At 46.9% G+C, this 25,611-nt stretch overlaps 1 protein-coding gene across 1 annotated transcript in view; it reads left to right on the top strand.

Moving 5' to 3' along the window:
* VASH2 (vasohibin 2) overlaps positions 1-25,611 on the top strand; it is a 34,521-nt gene that overhangs the window by 4,918 nt on the left and 3,992 nt on the right. Inside the window, exons 2-6 of the mRNA XM_053939252.1 lie at positions 741-829; positions 3,172-3,228; positions 11,671-11,745; positions 20,275-20,656; positions 22,504-22,619. Coding sequence (XP_053795227.1) covers positions 741-829; positions 3,172-3,228; positions 11,671-11,745; positions 20,275-20,656; positions 22,504-22,619 — 719 coding nt within the window. The remainder of the gene's footprint in view (positions 1-740; positions 830-3,171; positions 3,229-11,670; positions 11,746-20,274; positions 20,657-22,503; positions 22,620-25,611) is intronic.

The following is a 25,611-nucleotide window of genomic DNA, read 5'->3' as shown; positions in this document are numbered from 1 at the left end:
TGAAATAAGTGGACTTAGGACAAGGCTGTGCTGCTTTCCTGCATGGCTGCAGGCTCAGGAGCCAAATAACTGTGGGGATTAAATGTGGATTGAGGGCCTGCCTTCTTAAAATGCTTAGGCACAAGCAGATGTCTTATGAGATTTTGGAAAAATCCCATTATGTTGCCAGTCTATATCTTTAAGTGTCTTAATGTCATTCAATATTTGGGTCCCAGGTGGTCTTCTAGGTGCTGTGCTCTCCCTCCCCAGCAAGCATGATGCAGACATACGGCAGATGGGAAATTATGCAGCTAGGATCCTTGTCTCCTTCTATCTTTCTCTTGTGGTAAAGGAGGCCAGAAATTAGACTTGAAATGGCTTCCTAGGGGAGGGAGAACAGCAAAATCAGTACTGGGAGTCTGCTCAGTCAAACTGCCCTGTGCTGGGGGGTGGGGAATGGGAAGCATAGGCTTTCTGTGCTGGACTGCCTGCCTGCATAGGGTGGTATTTGGGGGATGCTGGCAGCTCTGATGATCAGCCTGCCACGGCCTCTCTGTGCAGGGAGGGGCTGGCTCTGCTGCTGGGGCAGCCCCTGTGGTCAGCAGGATGACTTTGCCTGATGCTTGAGTTCACGTGGGGCTTAAGCCATCTGTGCTGCTGCGTGGTGTTGCACTGAGCACATGCCACTGCTCAGTAAATCACTTATCTGCTCTGCGGGGAGCCGTGGCTGTCTAACCTCTTTCTTTTTTTCTTGTGTCCAGCCCTCAGTGCCGCCAGTGCCAAACTACAAGCTCTCCATGTCAATCCCAGAATGGCTCCAGGCAATACAGACCTACATGAAGATGCTGCAGTATCCTTCTCGAGCCTGTGGTCTCCGGAAAGAAGGCTGACTTGTGCCTGATGTGAATTAACAGAGCTTTACTGAAGCTTTAGCTGGTTGCGAGGGCTTGGGATCATTTGGGGGTAAAGAGACGCCTCCAGGGATTTGTGATAGCACCAGCAGCAGCAGCTTGTCATAGCAGTCCTCTGGGAGATGTAATTAACTTTAAATTATACTGAAAAATTTAACTGAAGTGACATTGGTGGGAATAGAAGTGCTTATTTTGACGTTGATGTATGAGGATATTATGATCGGCTCATGATGCCTGGAGAAATAATATGGCATCTCATCATAAAGTGACTAAGAGAGAGCCAGTGTTGTGGCAAACCCTTTCTCCCTCTGCCTTAGCAGCCCCTGTGGGTTCCCTGAGGATTGCTCGTGTGCTCAGCCTGCAGGGAGTGCTTGTCACTGGGGTGACCAGGCACAAGCAGCTGTCCTGACCCCAAGGTGGGCGGGCTTGCCTGTGACACAGGAACTGACCAAAGGCATCTCCCTTCCAGATGTTCCACCTTGCTTGGGGGATTCATCAGGGATCTACACATCTGTCTAGCCTGTGTGTCACTGCCCCACGCCCAATTCCTGCCTTTCCATTGCTGCCAGATAATTTCAGAGAAGGTTACTGGCCCAGATGCTGTTCTTCTCTTTCCCTTTTTTCCTAAACTCTGCCTTTTTGTGTATGTGTGTGTGGGGAAACTGGGGGGATGAGGAATGAGTGTAAAGTGCTGGTAAGGAGTAAGAAAGGATACGGGAGGCAGCTGGAAGAACATGCAGAAATAGCAGGCGTGGTCAGCCTGGTGGGGAGCCATAGCTGGGATCAAGGCGGCAGCCGGGTCTGGAGTTGCAGCAGCTGCCATGGGGAAGGAGGCTGGGGCCTGCCTGCTCTGCAGGGGGACGGTGCATTTCTCTTCTTTATGGCAGCCACTTGGCCAGGACAAGAGGCTTCATGCTCACTGGGATTGTGCCAGAGAGGATACTATGTCAGACAGAGCTCCAAAAATTACATTATCCCCCACCTGACCCTGTAGTGGTTTTGAAATCCTGCATTCTGCTACGTAGCAGGAGCAGGCCTTAGGCACAGGGTTTGGATCTGTATTTGGAAAAGCTTCAAAGTGGGCTGGGGAGCAGTGTCTGGGCTTCCTTTGAGGGCTGAAAGAGGATGTATGCTTTGTGCAGAGCACCCTGAAAGGGCCTCATGAATTACTTTTGAAGGCAGGAGGGAAGTAAAGCCCTGTTTGTGGAGAACTCTGAACTCTAACTGAAGTCAGTTCAGAGCATCCTGGTGAGAGCTGGAGTTTTTATTTAGGCTATGGTTATACATCCAGCAGCTGTGCTATTTATGCCTTTCAAGCAACTCTTACTTCCGTGGGGTCACCTGCTTGTGCCCTGGTATCTGCCTTGCTATCACCAGTTTTACTGGCATGAACATTCTGATGGGAATATAATTTGGGTAATAGGTTAGGAAAGAGATTCAACTGGAAAAGTAACTTATCAAAAATAAAGGCAGTGTGATTTTTTTTTTTACAAAATTTAATTGGGTTTTTTGTTTTGTTTTTGTTTTCATTGAACAGATTGTTTTCTTGGTCTGATTTATTGTGTTGCTGCTTGAACAGAAATGCTCAAGGAGCAAGAAATAGGCTGCTTCTGGTGATGCTGCTCTTTGGCAGCCTGTGCTTCTAGGCAAGTGGTGCTGAGATTATCTGCTGGCATCATTTGTGATGAACTTTTCTACTGTTAGTGTTAGCTAATGACCTTGACTTGCACGTAGCTGGTTGTTTTCATTTCAAAAGCATCGTATTTTTTAGGGAATGATTTATATTTTCTAAGTATGAATGGATGCACCTGCAATAGTTTTGGTTGACAGGTCACAGGTGAGCCATGAGGCTGATGGAGTTAAGACTTCTAAAGGAAATAGTTTTTTTCAGACCATGGATTATGTTGATTGGTTTGGGTAGGCTATGAAAGCTTTCTCTTGCCCATGTGTGAGACTTTTTTTTCAAACTTGCAATCTAGTAGCGAGCCGGACCTAGTAGAAAAGAGAATTTATAGCCTTCAAATGTTGAATTTGAGTGTAATTTTAGATGGCCAACCTTAATACATTACTCTGCACTTACTGCTGATAATAGGTTGTATAAAAAGACAAGTGAAAAGTTTTGCTTTATTTCACATGCCACGTGTTTCATATCTGAGAGTCAATGGCTTTTACTGCCTGTTTTGTGTTTCCACAAGAACTCAGAGCTTAACTTCACCTTTTCACCAGTGTTATTTTATTGCTTGACTGTTCAAGTTACTTTCCTTTAACAGACAAAATACAGATACAATCACACGGGAACACAGTTCTTCGAGATCAGAAAAACCAGACCTCTGAGTGGGTAAGTGTCACTGGAATTGGTCTAGTGCCCTTGTCCCTGATCACCTGGCGTTCAAGCACCCCATGGCATGGGAGGGCTGTGTCTTCTGTGCCACAGCTCCGTGACAGGGCCAAAGCTGCCTCTGTTGCTGCCTTTGTGAGGAGTGTCCCAGCTTGCTGTAGGGTGGCAAAAGGACCATCAGGACCAACGAGTGGAAAGGCTGTTCTTGCTCAGCAGCTGCGTGAGAGCTGCTTGGCTACAGGCCAGAGCTGCATGCACAGGGATGGGAAAACTCTGCTTATTGGTGTTACACTGGAGGACTGGGCTGCTTTTCTGAAAACTGAGTAAGTCCTGATATTCTGTTTGTGCTGAAATGCTCTTTGCAGGTGGTAGGAAGGGATTAGCTGTGTGAAATGCAGCAGGAGTTTTGACATGCTGGGCACAGTAGTTTTCCCTGGAGGCTCACAATGGACTGTTTTAAGTCATGTCTGTGCTTCTGCCTTGCTGCTCATCTTGCTGTTCCATCCATGTGGTGGGCTTGTGCTGGTTGGTGATGAGTTGTGCAGTGCAAGTATGAACATGTGCCCAGGGAGCCTGGCAGCAGAGAGCCGGGGTCTCTTGCATGTTAAAACTGCATCATACTTAGGCAGCTCTTTAACAGAACCTAAATAAATTAGCGGGAAGGGTGTTGACATTATACTTTTATTTTAGGATAAAATTTAGATAAGCAGAATATAATTACTCCCTAGACTGGTCTGTCTCTAGCTCTTCCCAGCTCTCTGTCATTAAACCAATTGTCCCTCACTCTAAAATTCCAGTTCCCATCTCAGCTTTGTGCTTCAGGTTTTCATGTTGCTGACAGCAATCTTTCTTGCCTCCTTTATCTAATGTTCACTGCTCTGGTAGAACTAGTTTAAAACAAATCTTGTGCCTTGAATGATAGATGGGTTTACAGAAGCTTAAACCAATTTTCAAGCTGCTCACTCATTTTTAAATTTGTCCCATTACTTTTTTCAAAGGAAGTAAAGGATGAAAATGAATTATGCTCAGCACTTACCACTTAAAAGGTCGTTGTCTTCCTGGGCTGGATAAAAGCCTGGCTTACGAGGATGGTGCTCTTTCCTAGAAGGGAACAGATACAGTGCTTGCAGCTGGAGATGTGCCTGTGGCTTTGAATCATCTCCCAAGTGGAGCCATTTCCTCTGTTTATCTGCTTTAGTGTTTGCTTGGGGGCAAGTATCTGACTCCTCTCCTTGTTACTGCTTGGAACTTCTTGGAATGGGGTGTCAGGAGTTCTGTGGAGTTAAGGATGGTGCCCCTGGAAATGGTCCAACCCTTCAGGGGCTGCCAGCTTTCCAGGCACAGTTGCCTGAACATGGGGTGTGCTGGACTCAAACAGTGTAAAGTCCCAAGGCCTGTGCTGCTTTGCTCCTGGATTGGGTAGATGGGAGTGCTGGGAGGAGTGGAGCTGTCAGGAGCACGTGTTGCTGCCTGGATCCTGCAGTTCTGCTGTAGGGCTCAACACTTGCCTGATCTTGGTTTCTCCAGTTTTGAGAAGGAGAATGGATGCAAGGCTGTCTGAAGTTCCTGCCATTTTTTATGCAACCAAAATTCCAGTTTTTATGAAACTTACAGTTTCTGCTTTAGATTTCAGATCTTTTAAAATTTACCTGGCCAAGTCAGGAGGATGGGACCCCAGACTATTTTCAGTGGTGCCTGGTGACAGGACAAGGAGCAATGGGCAGAAGCTGGAAGATCCATCTAAGTATGAGGAAAAAAAGGTTTACTTTGAGGCTGACAGAGCACTTAAACAGGCTGCCCATAGAGGTTATGGAGTCTTGTTCTGTGGAGATATTCAAAACCTACCTGTGCAACCTGCTCTAAATGGAACTGCTTTAGCAGGAGGGTTGGGGAGATGGTCTTTGGAGGTCCCTTCCAACCCCAGCTTTGGTGATTCTGTGTGAATAATGCATTGAAAGCTTCCCTTTCCTTCATCTGTCCAGTTTTCATCAAAGCTGAAAAATCACCTACACCTCCAAGTTTTTTTTTCTGGGAGGTATGTTCTATTTTGCAAGAAATCTGCTCCCAGCACGGCAACGACAGGTGTCTTGTGCTGAGGTGGCAGGAGCTGCTCTGAGCAATTTCTGTGGTGTGAAAGGCCTCACTTGCTGCAGCACAGCGTTTGGAAGTTGTTCGGGCAAGATGCTGAAGGCCTCCAGTTGCCTCTGGCTCTTGAAAAATGAGGCTGTTCCCAGAGCTTTATTGACACTAAACATATTGCTGATTTCATTATGTGAGGGCTCAAAGCTAGTGAAAGTATTACGAGATCTTTGGCAGCCTCTCTTCAAGACCGCAGTGGCTGGACACAAAGAAGCTGACTACTAGATGGAAATTGAATATTCATAAATTCATGTCAAAGTGTCCTAAAGCAGCTGGGGCATATTAATGAGTTTTTCTGTTATGGAAGGAGGACTAGATATTGTAGAGATTTACTGCCAGCATCAGTGTGATGTATGAGAAAATAAAAATGCGTGGCTGAGCATAGGAAGAAGAGCATAAATTATCTCTAGGAGCTCATTAAGGGATATAGTCTTGCTATAACTCATTATTTACAATCTCTTTAAGAAAAAGGCACTCTTATTATCAACTTTAACTTTTAGAGTGCTAGACACCATGTGGATTTGCCTAGACTACAGATAGCACTTTTAGAAAAGCTAGATTTCTGTTGGTGTAGCTGTGCGAGTCAGGGTGGCAGAGCTGTGAACCTGTAAACTTGGTGTGCTGTTCTTGTTGCACTGGCAAACTGTCTGAAAATGTGCCTGGGTCTCACTTCTCCTGAGTTGGCTGTATTTCCATAAAATGCAAATTTATGGGTGTAGCTACATCCACTGTAGGAGTGCTTTGCTAATACAGGTATCCTGGGACAGTGCCCTTCACAGGCTTCGTGATGTACCTTTTTGTACTAAATAGGTAAAGGGCACCCTGTGAAGTTAATCTCTGCTGATCCATGTGTGTATGCATGTGATATGAATGTTTCAGACACCAGTAGGACTGGTTTTCCTTTTCCCATGCAGGATTACGCTGGCTAAACCTATATTAGACTTTTGCTGGCACAACCAGTCTGATAAAAAATGATACTTTTGACTGACATAGTAGTTACTTTTAAAACTTCCAGGCTTAGATCATGTAAGAGCTTTAGGAACGAAGTGTATGTCTGGATATCTAGTAAAATCTGTTACTGTGAATTCAATGTCAACAAGCTGTTACTGCTGGATTTACAAGGAGAGATAAGCCCTCTGGAAGCTTCTGTTCTGGGATGCATGCATGAGGCACAATGAGAAACAAATCTTTGTCCTCCACAGAGGATCTGGGGATGTGCAGTATTGTACTGTTCCTTCCAGTTAAGTGCCAGCTGAACAGGGGAACCTACAACTGAAGCAGAAACTGATGTTTGGGTATATTCTGTGTTCTTTGGGGAATTGGAGCCCAGAAGCTGCTCTGTGAGGAGGGAGAGACATTCAGTGGCAGCAGATATAATGTGCAATCGATTGCAGGAAAGGAGCACGATAGGAGCTGTCACGTGGCAGCGATGCCACTAAATAACAGGGAAGGGGAGATGGGAAATAATACTGTTTCCACATACCATGTTATTAAGGAACACTGAGGGGGCTGTAAAGAAAAATGGGCTCATGGCATTTCCAGACAATAGACTGCAGAAGGCATTTGAACATCTGCTTCTCTCTTGCACAAATGGGGATGTTACAGATACGGTGTAGTGTTCAGCATGTGGGGGAAATGCTTTTGCTGTTGAAACACTGTTTTTGAGAAGATTCACAAGATCTATATCTGCTCTGCTATTTTCTCTCCTTTTGCTCCTGCTGGTGCCTTTCTCTTCTCTTTTGGCTTCATTATCATGAATGAAACTGCCAGGAGCCTTATAAAAACTTGGGAGAGGGAGATTTTATAGACCTTATGCAAATACATGGGTCTGTGCAAGGAAAATTTTGTGGAAAAATGTGCTGGAGGATCTCACTAATAAAAAATTTATTCTGTCTTGTAGGAGTCTTTCTGGTGAAGGTAATGTGGAGCATCTAAGCTGGGATGACCATGACTAAGCATGGTCATCCCTGAAGGGACTCCAGTGTGATTGGTGCCAGCTGGTGAGATCCTCCAGTTTTGGGCATGCTGAATGGTTTTAAGATTTTTCTAACCTGTATGTGAAATTGGGTGCCCGAAGTGAAAAATCTGGAAGCAAAAGGAATTGTTTCCTATGAGCTGTCTTTAGACACTGCCATTTTAAACAGAAAGCATCCTAAAGAGGCAAAGTCAACTCTTTTCAGGGCCTCTGTTATAAGCAGGAAGCAAGGGACATAGTCCTGGTTGGTTCCTGAAAACACTGAAAGAAATTTGAATCAATTAACAAGGAAGTATCACTATCTGCCAAGGACTAGGTCTTGAGGGAGGAACAAGCAGCCTGTTCCTGTTGGCTACATTTGTTAGAGGCAGAAGTGTTCACTGTGGTCTGGAATAGAGATCTGCCTGGCAGACGTCAGAGAGGTGTAAATGCCACAAAGAGGGGAGCAGCAGGGTGCTTGTCTTTGACTGTAGCAGTCTCTCCTGGAAGAGATGGGCTGCCCCCAGTGCTCACTGGAGTGTGGGGAGAGAGTGACTGGGCTAATTCCCAGCTGTCTGATATAAGACTGTAAAGAGTAGCTGTATGTGTGGACTCTTTTCAGGCAACTGTCAAGATTTAAAGAAAATTGCAGAAGCAAATCCTGCTAAGGCAGGGAATTGAAATGCTTGATGCTGTTTTTTAATTCTTTTCTGCCTTCCTTAAATCTCCTTTCACAAGTGACTTTCTGGTCACTATCAACATCTTAGACAGTGTGATAAGAATTTGGGAGTGAGGGAAAAGAGGGAAAGGATGAATCAAAGAGCACCTGTAATGAGCTGTTCTCAAATGAGCTGAATGCTCTGTCATTTGCCATAGGTCATTTGCCATAGATCCCTTAGCAGCAGCCTTCAACCATTAATATTTTTGTTAGAGAACATGGGGAGGGTGGGTGCTGGGGAAGGCAAAGATAGCAGCCTTTAAAAAGAATAAGGGAAAAGATAAGTCTAGGAACTTCGAGTTTATCTGCAGTTCAAGGGAAGGGAAAGGCAACATTAATATTGTTGGGCACTTTTTGTTTCTGAGAATTTCCTTCTATCAGCGTGTAAGAGCTTTTGTCAACAAGGATATGATATGTGGATATGATAACTCCTTGTTTTAGTGTGGCTTTTGATAAGGCCACATCCTATCTCTGCAGATAAGGCAGGGACCTTGAGTCTAAATAAAACTATTTAATGTAAGGACCCAACTTGGTGGAAAGCAGCACAAAGAAAATGGCACTTTACCAGTCTTGCCTAGCAGAGATTGTCAGCTGAGGTGTGCAGTGTCTATCCCAGCATAGTTTTTCCTTAATGGTATGGGTAAGACTAATTGTTTGCTGATGGGTGATTTGCAGTCCAGGCTGGATGATGTGGAAAGGCTTTGAAAAGTGAGACTGGGATCTTCAGAGTGATCTCTTGGGCTGGAACAAACCTGAGATAATTTAGTGAGGGCAGATGTATAGGAGAGTTTGGGAGTAGCCAGCTGTGGAGAGCAAAAGGCTAGTTTTGCAAAGAAGCAGCTGAGCTTAAAAAAATAAAAGAAACCAAATAAAATTCACCAAAAAAAGCCGAGCCAAAAAATCCCCACCCCTAACAAAAGAACCTTGCAACCAACCCCCAAAAAAGCCCCACCAAAAACACCAACAAAAAAACCCACAAAAAGCCACCAGAACCCCATCCACTGCAGGCCAACAGGGAAAAGCCAATAGCATGCTGGCTTGGTTGCAAATATGCACTGAAAGATGGATTCAGAAGGAAATTGGTCTGTTTATACTGTTATGGGCTTAGCCAAAGGACTGTGAGAAAGTGAGTTGGTTGAAGGGATTCCAAAATTGAAAGAAACATTGTCCTGAAATCATAACCTCAGGGGGAGTGAGGGAGGAATTAAATAAAAATTGGTGTCTGCTTTCTTATTTTTACAGAGGAGAGGGTAGATTAGTCTTTTGCATATCCAAATGTCTGTAGCAAGGGAGAGATGATGAATGGTCTCCATGCCCACTGTGGAGAGCAGAAATAGCTCCTGATTTGATTTGCAAAAAGGAAAGGATTTAGTTTAAACATTAGGAGACCTTCTTAGATGCAAGGTTAAGTATAGGATAGATTAGCTGGTGGGTTCCCAGGCTTTTGAGAAGCCAGTTGAAAGCAGACTGAAAAATAATCTGTGGGGAGCGATTTAGATTTGGCTTGTGCTACCTTGGGTGGAGCAGTGGCTTGGGGATTCTCCAGGGGCTCTGCTTCCAATACAAACACAGGGTTTAAGGCCATGCTTTGACTCAAGCTTGTTAAAAGTGGCAGAAAAGCTCAGTGGCTCTTGAACTGGGTCACGCACATAAACCCTGTGGTCCATGCTGTAAATGCAGAGAGAAAGCAAACTGGACTCCAGGGTGGGTGTGTGTGAGAGCACAGCCTGCCCCAGAAGTGCAGGTGGATGCTGCTTTGCTGACAGCTGGTGCTGCCTCCTGGGCGATGCTCCCCTCGCACAGACCCTTGTCACTGTCCTGCTCTGTTGGTATCTCTGAGCTGCCAGGTCCCACTGCAGCTCCTGGATCCAGGTGCAGGTTGCTGTGTGTGCCTCAGGAGGAGATGCTGGCCCTGCCCCTCAGACTGTGTTAATCAGGCATGCTTGGTTTGTGTCACACCAAATGGCTTGCAGGTAAATGGTTTTACAATTCAACATTTTTCCTCATGATGCACATTCATTATCAGCTTTTAATTTTTTTTTTTTAACTCCCATGTAGTTAGAAGATAGGCAATCCAGTGGATTATCTTGTTTATGGATACCTCCCATGCCTCCATCTGCACATAACAAATCTGAGACAGAGACTGGGCTTTGCAGTGGCCACTGCAGTGACCAGTGGGAGCCTCTGTGGGCGATGAAGGAGCCCCATTGTGTGCCCTCCCTGGGCTGCTCTGTGCTTCCAGCAGTTCTCTGGGATTCTGTGCCTGATTGCGAGTGTGGAGGAGGCCGGCGAACTCTCATTAGTCTTCTGTACTGCTGGCAGGGTGTAAGGGGTGGTTGTTTACAAATGAGAAGATAATTTCTAACTTGGATAAATGGGACATGAAATGGCTGTGACAGGCTGTAATAGCAGTGGAAGCTCTGTTGTCACTTGGATTCAACACCTTAAATGCATGAGGTGGATGAATCAGAAAGTGGGGGAAACAGACTGATGCATATTGTCATAATCTTCTCTAATACAAATATTTTTGTCATTTAATCTTGTATTTCCTTAGAGTAGGGATCTGTTTACAAAGCTCTTCCCAGAGAAAGGATATGGATAGAGAAGACTGAAAAATAAAAGTTATTCTTTGGCAGAGTTTTCAGCTGTGCTTTTTTGGGGGTGTGGTTTTTAGGTGTGGCATTGGATGTGATTTTTCTGGCCTTTTTTAGGCTGCTTCCAGTTATTTGTTTGTGGTTATTTTTTTTTTTTTTACCAAACTGTCCAGGATTTCAGGATCTGTTTGTGGAACGCGATAGGTTGCCTACTAGGTCAATAGTGCAGTGTCAATCTGGTACAACAGCTTTCTCAGCTGACCTGAGGCTGCTTGTTGCTTGTCACAGTGTTGTCTCTGTCAAATAATTGTACTCCAGAGATAGCGTCTAGATTGTAACTAAACTTTGGGAACTTGCATAATCCTGGGCATGCGTAGTTTCCTGCACTCCTGCAGGAAATTGTGTGGATTTTGCCACTTTCCCTGTCCTCAGGAGATGTGGAGCAAGCAGCAGCAAGACAATAACTCAGTTTGCAGGGATGTGAAGTGTCTCTGTTGGTAGAGCTTTCTGCAGAGCAGGCTTTGATAAAAAGGCAATAAATTCTAATCTGCAGCTGTAGCTATGAGATTATGGAGGCATTTGTAGTTTTTAGGGGGCCATGTAACCATGCTCTCTCTCCTGGTTGGTTTGTTTGTTTGTTTTTCCTCCAGAGCAGAGCAGAGGTTATTTTGAAAATAAGCTAAACTCAATCCTGCTCTGGGATTTCCATGGTTGCCAGCTCGTACAGTTCAGCGGGGCTTTGTGTTACAGTCTGAGGTGATGCTCAGGGAGCTGCTGTAAACTGCAGAGAGGACTGCATTTCTCCCATTCACCTTCAATATCTTTTTTTTTTTTTTCCTCTTTCATTTTTTTCCCCCACAGTCATCCTCCAGAAGTTAACCGGACTCCAGCAAGTCATTGAAGGGGAGAATCAAGTTCCCCAGCTCTTGCTGAGATAAGAACTGGAGGTGCCTGGCTCTTGTTGTATGAGAGGACCTTTTCATTCCTGTTAATTGCTCTAGCTGGAAGGACTGAAAACTGTTTTGTTTCTGTTCTAGGTTAATGGAGACAGCAAAAGAAATGACCAGGGAGTCCTTACCTATCAAATGCCTTGAAGCAGTTATCCTGGGGATGTATCCTTTCATGTGCCTGTGACTTGTTCCACTGCAGCTCTGTTGAATACATTGCCCCTCACAGATGGTGTTTGAGAGGGTTGCAGCCAGAGGTGAGTGCCAGCAGTTTGGAGAGCTGCCCTGATATTCATCACCAAGTTGCTGAGGTGCCTGGGCTTGTAGGTATGAGTTGGGATGCTGTGTGCCAGGTCACAAGTGTTGTGATTTGGCCATGCAGACTTTGCCTCCTGCCCTGGTAATCTGCATAATGTCAGGATCTGACCCAAAGTGCCCAGATAAGTACCTTTCTACACAATCCTTGTTTTCTTTGTTAGCATTTCTCTGTTGGTTGTTGTTGGAGCTTGGTAACACCCGAGGAGGTGGGTTCTGTTCTGTGTTTGTCTGATGTTTACGTGGCCAAGTCGTGTTAGCTTTTGTCTCTGAACCCACAGCTGTGCTTTGTGCGGAAACATGTGTGTTACAGTTAAACATCTGAGCTTCCCCTTAACATAATGCTTGCTTCCTACTCAGTCTTCAGTCATTTAGACACTGACTTGCTTCTCTGCCCTCTGGTGCAGTCACTGGTAAATCAACCTGCACCATCCTAAAACACTGGAGGGGAGGGCAAGGCAGGGCTGCAGGAACAGGTTGCCAGACACATCTTGTCAGAAATGATCAAGTTTCACTTAAAACAAATCCCAACTAAAAATAAGCCCCGAAGCAAACCATCTCCTGGGATGTCGCCGCAGCTTTTTGCTGGCTGCTGCTGCCCCCTCCCGTGGGAGAGGGAGCTGGCAGAGCCTGGCAGGGAGTGCCTGTGACAATCCATGGCTGCTGCGGGGTGGGAAGGGGATGGGCTGAGCAATGTGTGCCAGGGATAGGCCTCGGATTGGAGTCTGAGAGGTGGCTCTGGCTGACAGGGTTTCCCCTGGGAATGCTGAGAAGCTCTGCATGAGCTGGAGGGATTGGGGTTCTGAGGGCTTGATGTCAAAAAGAGACTCAAAGCCCTTCCAGAAAAAAAAATCATAGAATCATAGAATATCCTAAGTTGGAAGGGACCCACAAGAACCATTGAAGTTCAGGCCCTGTGTTGTCCAAATGCTTGTTGAACTCTGTCAGGCTGCCTGGTGCTGTGAGCACTGCCCTGGGGAGCCTGTTCCAGTGCCCAGCTATCCTCTGGGTGAAGAACCCTTTTCTAATATCCAACCTAAACCTTCCTGACACAGCTTCAGGCCATTCCCTCAAGTCCTGTCACTGGGCACCACAGAGCAGCGATCAGTGCCTTCCTCTCCTCTTCCCCAAAGGAGGAAGTTGTAGACTGCAATGAGGTCTCCCCTCAGTCTCCTCCAAGCTGAACAAGCTAGGTGACCTGAGCTACACTTTGTATGACTTCCCCTCAAGGACCATCTTCACTGCCCTCTTTGGGATGCTCTTTATAGATTTATATCCTTTTTATATTGTGGCACCCAAACCTAGCCCCAGCACTTGAGGTGAGGCCATCCCAGTGCAGAGCAGAGTGGGACAATCCCCTCCCTTGCCCAGCTGACAATGCTGTGCCTGATGTCCCCCAGGACATGGTTGGCCCTGCTGGCTGCCAGGGCACTGCTAACTCGTGTTCCCTCTCTGTGGTGCTGCTCTCCAGTTTCTCATTCCCCAGTCTATTCACACAACTGGGTGTGTCTTGTCCCAGGTGCAGAATCTGGCACTTCCCTTGTTAAACTTCATAGGCTGGTGATCACCCAGCTTTCCAATTTGTCAAGGTCTGTCTGCAGGGCCTCTCTGCCCTTGAGGGAGTCAGCAGCTCCTCCTAATGTTGTGTCATCTGCAAACTTACTAAGCATACCTTTGAGTCTTGCATCCAAGTAATTTGTGAAGATGTTGAACTGGCCTTAAACTGGAGCGCTGTGGAAGCCCACTAGCGAGTGGTTGCCAGCCTGGTGTAACCCCATTTGCTGTAATCCTTCATGTCTGACCCGTGAGCCTGTTGCTCACCCATTGTGTTCTGTATTTCTCTAGCTGTATGCTGGATATTTTGTCCAGGAGAATACTGGGAGTAACAGTATTGAAAGCTTTCCTGAAGCCCAAAAGGTTTACATTAACTGATTTCCCTTGATATGATGGCAGTGGATCTGTTATGCTTGCCCTTGTGTCATGGTTGTGTCCCAAACCATTTGAGGATGAAAGGAATATGGGGAAATAATTCCCAGGTGGCGTTGATGCCCCTCTGCAGTGTCAATGTGGCTTGCAGTGCTGTATTTCTAGCAGTGAACTGATTATTCCACATAACATGAGAGCAAAGGGTGATTAGTGGCCTATGGATAACCATGATAACCTGAAAGTGTCATTGCTGGTTTTTTTTTTTTTTTGCTTGCCTCAAACCTGACTTGTGGGTTCAGTTTGGTGGTTTTTTTTTTTTTTTTGGTTTTTTTTTGTTTTTTTTTTTGGTTTTTTTTTTTTTTTTGAGAAGCGAAGGAAGCAAAATAGTTGAAAGCTATATTTTATACTATTTGTTATCATTTGAAGTTTCTTCAGAGTTAAGATGTGTATGATTTTTTTTGTCTCTAGATACTAATTAAAAAAACCCAAACTTAGGGCAAACTTTTTTAATTGAGAAGGTTTAGCCAGGGGAGTGTATGGGACAGGCTTATCTTTCTAGGACTTCTGCATCCAGTCTTGGAAGTCTCTGTCTGAGAGCAGGGACTGTCTGCTGGCTGGTGGTCCAGTAATAGATGCATTTAGGTTTACAAAATTCATGCACTATAAACTCCAGGTATTTTGCTTGAGGTGTGGGTACACAAGGAGTGTAGCAGTGATGAATGGATGGGCCACCTGAATTTGTGTGTCTGGGAAGTGGCTGGTATGGAGCCTGTGCCAATGTGGGACCTCATGGTGCTGTGATGCATGTGCAGCATGAGGGGTTTTGGGAGGCATCTTTGGCATGACATGTGGGGAAGTTTGCTGGTTTTTGGCAGCCATGAGATTTTGAGCTTCAGCATTGCCCTCTGCCATGTCTGGATGCAGGCATGGTGAGGCCAGCAGTGCTCCATGGTGAGAGGTACTTTCCAGGGAAGATGTGCTTACCCTCTCCTGAGTTTCCAGCCAGTGCCTTCACACAGGCCTGTGCTGAGCAGCCCTGTGTGTGTTAACCTCTGGTTCTATTCCATGTATCTGAAATAAGGTACTGCTGTAGTTTGTGTGCTGGCAGGCCTTGAGTGTTGCTTGGATACTGAAAAAGCACAGCCCACTCCAGCGGACCCTCGGTGTGAGCCTTCCTTCAAAGGCCGGCTCGCGCAGAGCGGCTTAGTGAGACGTCACTTTAATTGAGCTGCTCGCTGGCTTGTGCAATTGCCTTTTACTGTGTGACTTCTCATAAAATGCTTCTATAATCCCTCTTGGTGCAGAATTAAGTTTTGCATAATTGCCTATGCACTTGATCTTGGAGCATTTTTATAGGGCAGTGAGGTAAAGTACTGAGCTACCCTGTCTGCACACACCAAGGAAGCAGCTGCTCTGAGATGACTGAAAGCTCAAGCAGATCTTCCAGTATTCTTTTGTAGCAGTCTGCACAGCTCTTTTTCTCTGTGTAGCTGTCTGAACTGGTTTCATATCTCTCTGCTTACATGATCTGCTTGTCAGTGCCTAACCAGAAGCATTCTTCCTGCTGTCTTCCCCAGGGCATTTCTCAGTTCAGTTGTAAATCAGCTGAGTAATGGTGCGTTCAGCCCACTCTTTCTGAGCAAAGATCCAATTGATTTGAGCTCATGAAAGGGAATAGTAAACCAGAAGGTGCCAAGGGAATTTTATCTGTGCTGCATTCACTTTATTAAAACGTGGAGAGCAAAATATCAGAGGGGGAGAGGGAAGCTGCACACTGCATCCCTCCTCAGGGAGTCTTGCGGAGCGCATCTGCATTGGCTGAGCATAAATCACATAAATCACTCCCGTTGCCTTCAGCATCCTTCTCCCAGTTCATGTGAGGTAACGCTTGGACCCGCACAGGGTATTAGAGCCCCTGGCCAATAATATCATTAAACAAGAAGAGTAAAATAAAAGTGTCTCAGGAGTGAGAAATTATTCAGTAGCTGCTGCACTGTTCCTACTGTGGATGCAATCCGTGGATGATGTTTATCACTAGTGGAGACCTGGGTCCATCCATCTCCTCCAGGCCAGCAGGTACATCCCTGGGCTGGAAGTGAGTGTTTTCAGTAAGGGGGAGAGTTTCTTGTAGCCATTGCAGGATATTGATGTCTGTGTAGTGCTCCTCTTTGCCTCCTACATGCTTGTCTACAGCTTGACCCACTTGCTAACTGAAATATGGGAAAGGAAGATGGTGCTGAATGTCTACAGCCCCTGTGGTGGCTGTGAAGAGCTGAGAGAGAGCTTTTAATTGCTTACATTGTCATGGTCTAATCTTTAGATAGTCCCACCTCTCACTGTAGCCAGGCACTGGAGAGTAGGTTTCTCAATCTAAGGGATGTCGCCCTGGCAGTCCTGCTTTGGGAAGCTGAACCAGCTGCTTGAGCCTTTCCTACATGGACCCTGGAGCTGCCAGGAGGAACTCTGGGCCCTCTGTGTAGACAACATCCAGATGTGGGCTCAGTAGCCTTTCCTACATGGACCCTGGAGCTGCCAGGAAGAACTCTGGGCCCTCTGTGTAGACAACATCCAGATGTGGGCTCAGTAGCCCTCTGCCTCACAGTAAGCAATCCCAAGCCCATGGGAAATGCTATCTGACTCCAGCTGGAAACCTCTCCAAGTGTTTATGACTGGTGGTTGGGGGCCCTCTGAGCAGTTACTTGGAAAACCAACTCTTCTGGTTTTACTGAAGCCTTATTGATAGTTTTGAGATTTATTTTCCTCCTGCTCCACATGCTGCTCTGTGCTAGCAGCTTCAGCATTGCTGATGTAACTAGAGCTGCTTCCTTGCTCCCCAGCCTGCTGCCATCCCTCCAGCTCACTGCTGCTCAGTGGCACTTGTTCATGGCCCCAGCCCATGGGAGTGTCAGGAGAGGAGAGAACCAGACAGCCTGTAGTTTTCTGTGCTCATCTTGACCAGACTTCAGCAAAAACACCCTTGCTGGGCTCTTAAGACATGAAGCACTGACCCTTTTTGGGTATGGGTTCCAGCACTTGCTCTTGTTAAATTTCATGTGGTTGGTGGTTGCCCGTCTCTCCAATTTGTTGAGGTCTCTCTGCAGCACCTCTCTGCCCTTGAAGGAGTCAACAGCTCTTAGTTTGGTGCTGTCCCCAGATTTCCTTTGAGTTCTGTGTCCATGTTATAATGAAGATGTTGAAGAGACCTGGGCTGAGGATGGAGCCCTGCAGAACCCCTCTAGTGACTGGACTCTGGGCTGATGTTACCAATTCTCTAGGACTCTTGTGCCTGACCTGTGAGCTTCTTGTGCTTCAGTTTCTGCTTGGTGCCTCTTGTCCCTGTTGGTTGGCAGCACTGAGAAGAGCCCGGCTCTATCATCTTGATTGTCAAGAAGACCCAGGATTAGGAGGCCACTGAGCTTTGCTGCAGCTGCCTTTGCCCTCTTCTGCTCTGCACTGCTTCTCTATTGTGACATGTAATTCACTCCTTGACTCTCCATCCTGCAGTTACAGTCCCAGCTCACAGAAGTGTGATTACAGCTGCAGCATTGCTGTGTGCTTGCCTTTTGTTTGCTACAATACAGCTCTCCTTGGGCAGAGCAGAAAGGAAAGCTATAATAATGATGCATGGACAGAGGGGAAGATCTGATGTGCCTTTCCAGCCCATTTGCTGTGTATTTCATCTCGGGTGGGGACTCTCATTAACCAGTCCCTCAGCAGAAGCAACCTGTACCTAAAGGTTAATTTCCACAGCAGTTGTTGCTGGGTTATTTGATGGTGGGTAATTTCTGCCCTCAAAAGATTCTTTTACTCCTACTAAGTATTTAATGAGATTAAATTGCAACTTCTCTGAGCCCTTATGGCAGAAGTGTGTATGTGTGGCGGGTGGCCACCAAAGCTTTGTATGGACTTAACAGAAAGGCACTTGGGGAGCAGAGTGAAAACCCTTTCATAATGAGGGGGAAAAATAGTGGCGATGTTTGAAAGCTTCATAGGTGTTAATAAAAGGTAGTGCTTTTTCAGTTACACATAATGATAAATACAATGGGCTTTTGCAGGAATCAGTCTGTAGGACAAAAATTATTGTAACGTGACTTTGATGTACACAGGATGCACCTTTTAAGGCCCGAAGCAAGGTGACCTTTTAAATGAGGTGTGTGCTGAGTTTTCCAGTTGACATAATGGCGCTGGGCCCCATTCTGCCCTTGCAGTGTATTTATAATCTTTAATTATAAATCATCTACTGATGGTGGGGTGGAGCTATTTTTCTTGGAGAAGCTAGTCCTAAGGTAGCAGCAATCCAGTGAGACCATCTAAAGCCAATAGAGCTGTTTCTGTTCTGTGGAGGTGATGTCAGGGTGGGCTTTGACGCTGCAGGGTGTCTGTGTTTGATGGCAGTGGGGCAGGAGGTGGGTGCACGTGGCCTTGGCTGGGTGACAGATGTGTGTGGTAGGGAGGTCTGTGCTCTGCTGTGCAGTCTTCCAGACTCATGGTCATACAGCCAGTGAAGTGCACCGTGAGCTGAGCCCACAGTGTTGTCTGTTCCTTCACCCTCTAATACATTTTCTTCAGGCTGCTAAAGCTGATGACATCTAGCACTGAATACAGCTAAACATGTTTGACACGGAACTGAAAAGCTTCCCTTTGGCTGTTCCAAAAGTTCTGTGTCAATGTGTTTTTCTTGCCTGTTTTTTTTTTGTTCGTGAAACTCCTTGCTGTTCAGATTCTGGGCAGTTCATGGACCTCGTATTAGTTGGTTTCTGCATTTACCCAGAAGCCAAAAGTTTGAATTTGTGAAATTCAACAAACACTGGGTGAAATATCCCCCTGAGAAAATGGTTTAGAGAGAGATAAGAGCCACTGGATGCTTTTCATGCAACCCTATCGAATGAAGAGGTGAAATGTGGGCTGCAGGCAGGGGTCAGCATCCCAGGGAGTCACACTGGTGGTGAGGTGGTAGCATGTCAAGCTGGGCAGAACCAGAACGGAGCCCAAATTGTGTTTTACAGTCTTGATACAAAGGTTTTTTTGTGCTCTCAGTTTCCCAGCAGCTGTCAGGCAGCCATGCTATGCAGGCAGGGGAGGAAAGCTGGTCACAATAACATCCCAGGATATCTCAACTGTGTGGTGGCTCTTGTTTCACTGCTGTAAAATACCTCCTTTCTGGCCATGAGGTAGGGAGAAGAGGGAACGTGGGAGATGCCCAGAGCAGAATCCTGGACAAAGCAGGTTCCTGCAGCTTCAGTGGGAACTGAGCCCACTCCTCCATCTGTCAGGATGCCCCAACACTATCCTGGCAGTGCTGCCTTTTGGGCTTGTGTATTTTGTAGTGGCAGCACCATGACCAGCTGACTCAAGGGATGGCTCCAAGGTTACAGCAGGTGCCTCTGGCTGGAGTAACCCCAGGCTGGAGCGCTTTGCTACAGCCTTTTCTGGTCATCCCTCCTCCATCCCCCAGGCGTGGGCGGGGGCCTCAGCTGCAGAGGCGAAGGGCACCTGCTGTCCCAGGGGCCAGGTGCCAGCACGTAGAGCCAGGGCGAGTTTCAGCTGTCCCAGGATTAGCAGCAGGGAGCTGCATGCAACGTAGGTGCTGACGCAAAGCTGCTTGTGTGAGGGATTCTCAGCCTGTCCTTCCCCTGGCACGGGCCAGCAGCCTTCCAAGGAGGTGACCTGCACGTAGCTCCCCTCTGAGATCACACACTACATTGGCACGGAGCTTGGTCCTGGCCTCTGCATGTGGTGCCTTTGAAATGGCCAGTCAGTGATTCCAGGGTTTACTTTTTAAGAGCGTTGTTTCTGACCATGCCTCTGTGCTTATCTAATTAATTATTCATCTTGGACCTTTCCTTTGGTTCCTCTCAGCAACATGTTACAAGGGTAACATGCTAAAACACTCTGTATGAGGAGTGGCAATGTCGAAGGCCAGTTTACAGAAGGAAAGGCAGACTGTCACCTTGGCGAGGAATAAGCCCAAATTTCTTGGTACTATTTGAAGACATGAGAAAATGAGGCTCAGTGAACTCAGTTGTATCAAATCCTCAAGAAAGGGAGGTAAACACTTTTCCCTTTGAAAGCATGGGAGTTTGATGTAGGTATCAAATGGGGAGCTTCCACAGATCTAAGGAGGGTGGTCTCTCTTTGGGTGTGCTGACCTGAACAGTGTTGTGGTTTTTATCTTTCCCCTAAGTGTGATTAAGAGTAATGCCCTTCCCCATCGGAACCATTGCATCTTATTTTCCAAGCAGTGAAATGGGCTTTGGCAGCATTGGCTGTATCTGGGCACAGAGATGAACGTGAGATGAATGAATTCTCACACTGCGAGAGTAAGTTTGTGTTTACAGGAAAGCCCTTTGCCCTGGCAGTTAGAAACCCCAAACCTGCTGAAGATGTCTCCCAAGTGTAATTGTACCTGCTGCTTTCCCAGCACCGTTGTTGCCTTGATGCAGTGCACCCCAGCTACTTAACAAACGGGCAGCCCTCCGTGGAACGATTCCCCATCAGCTTTAAAACCCACTTCTCAGGGAACTATTTTCATCACGTGGTGCTTGGGATCTACTGCAACGGCCGCTATGGCTCGCTGGGCATGAGCAGGCGATCGGATCTGATGGACAAACCTCTCACTTACCGAACTCTGAGCGACCTCATCTTCGAATTCGAAGACTCCTATAAAAAGTACTTGCATTCAGTCAAAAAAGTCAAAATTGGATTGTACGTCCCGCACGAGCCGCACAGCTTCCAGCCCATCGAGTGGAAACAGCTGGTCCTCAATGTGTCCAAAATGATGCGCACAGAAGTCAGAAAGGAGCTGGAGAAGTTTGCCAGGGATATGAGGATGAAGGTAGGTCCGTGCACCTGGGTGTTGGGCTCAGGAGGCAGTTGTGCCTTGTCCCATCCTGGAGAGATGGGTCTTGCTGTGTGTCAGCCTGAGATCATGGAGATGGTCAGGTGTGCTGGGCGAGGTGCTTCCATCTCTCTCAGTGTTGCTTCTGCAGGATTTGGTATGCTTTCAAGCCCTTACAGCTATTCAGTTGAAGGATCTCCCCTTTAGCCTGGGAAACATTTGAGCATATACTTGTCCATGGCTATCAGGGAGCTGTTGCCCAGTTTGCTTTCCTCAATGACTCCAGAAGAAGGTGATTGGCAAGAATCAGCATGGCTAGGGCTGGAACTCCTGGGAAGAGTGGCCTGGTTGCAAGTAGGGGAGGCTCTTTGTTTTCCACCTGAGCTGCAGGAGGTGCCATGGGACATCTGTGTCAGTGGTTGTATCTCCTTGCAGGACATGCCAGGGGGCTGATGTCCACTACCCTCAGCTAAATCACAGAGTAGGTTATGTAGGAAAGGCGAGTAAAGCAACTCCCTGACAGACTTCCCTGCTGGCTCGCTGGACTGAAGAGCTAATTGGGAAACAATGGGGAGACAGGGCAGGCTGCCAGGGGCCTGGAGGGTTTGGCTGCCCTTGGGGATGAGGGGTGTCCCTGACCGTGCCTCTGAGCTTGGCATGGGCAAGGAGCTGTTTGTGGTTGTGGTGGAAGCAGATTTGGTGCCTGTCCAGCTGGCTGCCAGCAGCAAGAGCAGAGCAGGTGTGTTGCTAAGTATGGGTCTGGCTCTTGTGGAGAGGTATGTGGTATCGTGTCCAAGTTATTCTGGGTTCTCGTCCCATTCCCTGCTAAAGGACGGCTCCTACGTAGCAGCCACGTGCCTTTTTGGCTGAAGCACCTGCCCTCTTGCCCTGACCTTGGGGTGAGCCTTGCCAGTGGCGTTGTAGCCCCTGTGTTCTGCTGCCATCTCTCCTGCCCTGCCAAGGTGTTTTGAGGGCCACCTTGTACCATGCTATCACCTTAAGCATATGGGCTTGATTACTGATGTAATTAAGTTTGGGTTTTTTCCTTCTTCTTTATTAATGCGCTTTTAATACTGTCCAGAGAGCAAACAGCTGGAGCAGGCTTGAGTTGAAAAAGTCTATATGGGTGGATGACTTACTGAATTTTGTACTTGCTTTTGATGGAGGGACCAGCTCTGTGTGTGCACATAGCTGTGACACTGGGTCTTGTCCTGGTGAGTGCCTCAGGGCCAGGACCACAGCCCTGAACCCTTGAAGGCTGAAGGCCCATCTGATCTTTCCCTCCAGTTACTACAGAATTCAGAGCGAATTGTGAGTGCGTTGAGTTTGGAGGATCAGGTCTTTAAAGCAGTTCAGACTGTGAGTGTAATGCTGATGGCCCTCTGATGTTGGAGGGCCTGGAGGATGGGGGCAGGTTGGAGACCTACTGAAAAGCCTCACTGTCAGAGTTCAGCTGCCAGCCTGAGAGATGGTCACCCCTGTTTGTTGAGAGAAAAGCTGGAGAGGGTGATTTGGCTGCCTGAGTTTCTTTCAGCTGAGGCTCAAAGCCATTTTTCTTATCTCTTGCTGTTGCCAGCTCTGAAGAAAGCCATGGATGAGACAGTATTCAGCTGGGATCTGAACTGGTGACACTAACTAATTCTTGCAGGGGGCCCTTGAACAGCTATCACATGATAACAGCTTTGAGTTTCTCTTAACCTGGGCAGGGTTTGAATAAGCCCCAAGGGACTGAAGGCTCTTTGTGTGCCATCCCTGCTACTGTATGAGGCCCTTTATTTTAAATTTTTATTTGCAGTGACTCATTGTCTTTATTGCCATTTCCTTCCCTCCCCCATCTCTCACAGATTCTGAAACCCTCAAGTGCCCATTCTCCAATGAAGGAGAGATCCCGGGGTAAGTCGCTGTCCCCTCGCCGGAGGCAAGGCAGCCCTCAGAGACGGGCCTGCAGGAGAGATAAATCGTGAGTATTCCTGCCACCATCCCTGCTGGGGCAGAAGGGGAGGCTGGTGATGTTACTTTGCTGTACAAAACTTCCATGCTCACTGGCATATACAGGAAAATGGCACCAGGTGCCTTTGTTACCAGAGAGGCTCCAGAAGCTGCTGGCATTGCTGCTGATGTCCTGGCATTGCTGTGTTTCCAGCTGCCTAATGGCCCCTCTGTGCAGGGTCCTTGCACTGTGTGGCTTACAGAGACAGGGGAAAAGCGAACTTGTCTTTCCAAAGTGACAACATCACTTGAATTGTATTCTTTGATTTTAATCACCTTAGAAAAAACCCAGGCCGCTTTCCATGTGTGTTGTAGCTAAGAGTTGTTCTTCAGCTGTGTGGAGAAGGATAGATGCAATACCTCTAAATGGATGCTTCCAGATCCACAGGCCTTTTACAGCCACTAAGGTAGACTCCCCTGCCTTAGATGTGGAAGAGCTGAGTTCTAGCTGTAGTGCTCCATGCCAGGAAACTGACAACTGTGAAAGCCTATACGTAACCCAGATTAGTCACATATTTATGATCATTGCTTTTTAAATAGGCTCCCAGACTACTGTCTCAGCACTTATTTATTTATTTTAAACAGCTAACAAAGACATTAGACTAACCTTCTAAAGATAACTTCAAGATACGTTAGCATCAGATGATTTCGCAGCAAGCTTTTATTTTTACATGTTCATTCACACTCAGTCCACGATGCTGTACTTTGGGCTTCGTCACTGAGAGCTCCTTGTATAGATAGATAATTATAGTTGTAATGGGCTCAGCTGCTTCAGGCTTCTTCACCTCTTAGATTCTCTTTGAGGAGCAGTTTCATTTTTTAGTTTCTGATAGTGCTTCTGCAGTTGCTGGAGAGGATCAAGTATTTCTGGAGAGGAATGAGTGTCACTGGGCTTGGAGACTTCCTGAAAAAGCTACTGGGCATGTGGCTGCTCTGTGACTGATCTCTCCTTGGCAGCTTTGCTGTTCCAGGACAGAAAGACAGGGAGTGTACAGGTGGCCTTACAGTGGCTTCAGCACCTGTTACCTGCTCAGTGGTTCTTCTCTGTTGCTCTGTATCAAGAGCAAATTATATGTAACTCTAAAATAAACCCTGGGTCACCCTGATAGAAAATGCAGGACCCAGACACAGTGTGATGAGCTGTGAGCCCTGAAGGGGGAATGGCATCCCCAGGTCAGGGAAGAGCTGAATGACACATCCCAGCACATGCAGCGGTTGACATAAGGCAAGAAATACAAGAGGAGAAATGGGGTATTCTCTTCTCCATATTGGTGGACCTCTGAGAACCTGATGGAGTGAGAGGCCTTTGTGTTACATGCAGAATAGGAAAGAGTCAGGTTTGCTAGGCTTTAGGCTGGAATCCAAGCAAAAGAATGGCTGTGCTTATCAACACTGTTAAGTTTCTTTGTGGATCTCTTACGTGCTGTAATTACAGCTTTCTTGAGCTTGCTGGGGAGGGCGAGACAAGTATTTTGCTCCAGTGTGAGCTGGCAGGGGCAGAATAACACATTCGTTTGAAAGGCTTCACCTACTGATGACAAGCTGCTATTACAGCCTGGGTTTTGTCAACAGTAAAATTATATGGGCCTGCTGGGAGAAATCTCCCACTGAAGGATATATGGAGTGGCGAACTAGAGTGTCTTGGCTGGATTGTTTCTGAAGGACAAAGGTTGAAACTGTGCTTAAGGATGGAAGAGGGTTTCACAGCCACAAACGTTTAACTTCTCATCCTTGGCCCTTCAACTTTATTAGGTAAATGTTAGTGGTGGCTGCCAGCAAGCCCACGAGAGCCTTTCAGGCTGGAAATGCAGCTGCAAGGCAGGTGGGACACATTGCAGGACAGGTGGCAATGCAATACCCAGCGCATGCCTGCCTAGGAGGCTTGTGTGTAGTCAAATTGCAGCTTGTTAACTGAGCTGTGCAGCAGTCCCTGCGCTTTTAGCCCACAGTTGGTGTGATCTGGCATGAATACAGAGGATATAGATAGGGTGGTGTCAATCTCTCTGGTAAGTCTGAAGCTTTACTGTGTCCACTTGCCCATCCTCTGAAGTCCCAAAGCAGAAGGGTGCAGTAAATTGCAGACCTGTGCTGGAACAGGCAATGCAGTGTTTCATCCTCACTAGGGGTTCTTGGAGCTGAAGGGGTTTGGGAGAGTTGCTATGAGTTTGGAAGGGAGGGTCATGCTTGGACAATCTCTGCTCCTAAATGTCATCTCTCCAGATCTATTTCCATTCAATTTCATGTTGAGACTTAACATGCATGCTCTGTGAGTGGCATGGCAACACGGCCTTGTGTGCTTCTATCCCAGTGTTGCTGTTGAAAGGGAAATTCTGCTAGTCTGATTTATCAGGGTGTGCGAGGGGGCAGGATTACATTAGGATGTGTAACATCAGGCAGCTCAAGTGCAGACAGCTCATGAATCCTGTGTGCCCAGCAGCTGGGCACAGTTTGCTCAACTGCTCAGGGTGCTTTGTACAGGAGGTGTGATCTGATGAGCCAGTAAAACAGAGGCCCCTTGCCTCAGAGTTTGGCATAAAGACATTTGAAAATGTCCTGTCCCCATGACACCAGCCGAGGAGAATGGGATCTGTGGTGCCTCTGGTCCAAGTCTTCTCTTTTCCTGGAACTTACAGAGGACAGCCTGTTTGTGGCTAAAAGCTACAGACAATGGTGGATGGGTGGAAATGGGCATGTCACCATGGGTGTACAGTGACTCCCCATCTCTTCTGGATAATCAGAGAAGGTACTACCATCCAGGCATGCTTTAATTAAAACCATATTGTGACCTTAATTAAAGGGAAGGAGAAAAAGGTGTGAAGAGGATCCCTAAATTGGAGAGAAGGGGGAAGGAAGGACACTGGAAATTTCATACAGTGCATCTCTTGCTGGTCTCTGACTCCTACACAAGCTCTGAGGGATGCAGCTTGTAGCTTGTTTACTGGTTAATCAAATCCCAATCTGCT

Source organism: Vidua chalybeata, chromosome 3, assembly GCF_026979565.1.
Source record: "Vidua chalybeata isolate OUT-0048 chromosome 3, bVidCha1 merged haplotype, whole genome shotgun sequence".
Classification (NCBI taxonomy): domain Eukaryota; kingdom Metazoa; phylum Chordata; class Aves; order Passeriformes; family Viduidae; genus Vidua; species Vidua chalybeata.
Note: the sequence above shows the minus strand (reverse complement) of the source record. Positions and strands in the feature narration are given on the sequence as shown.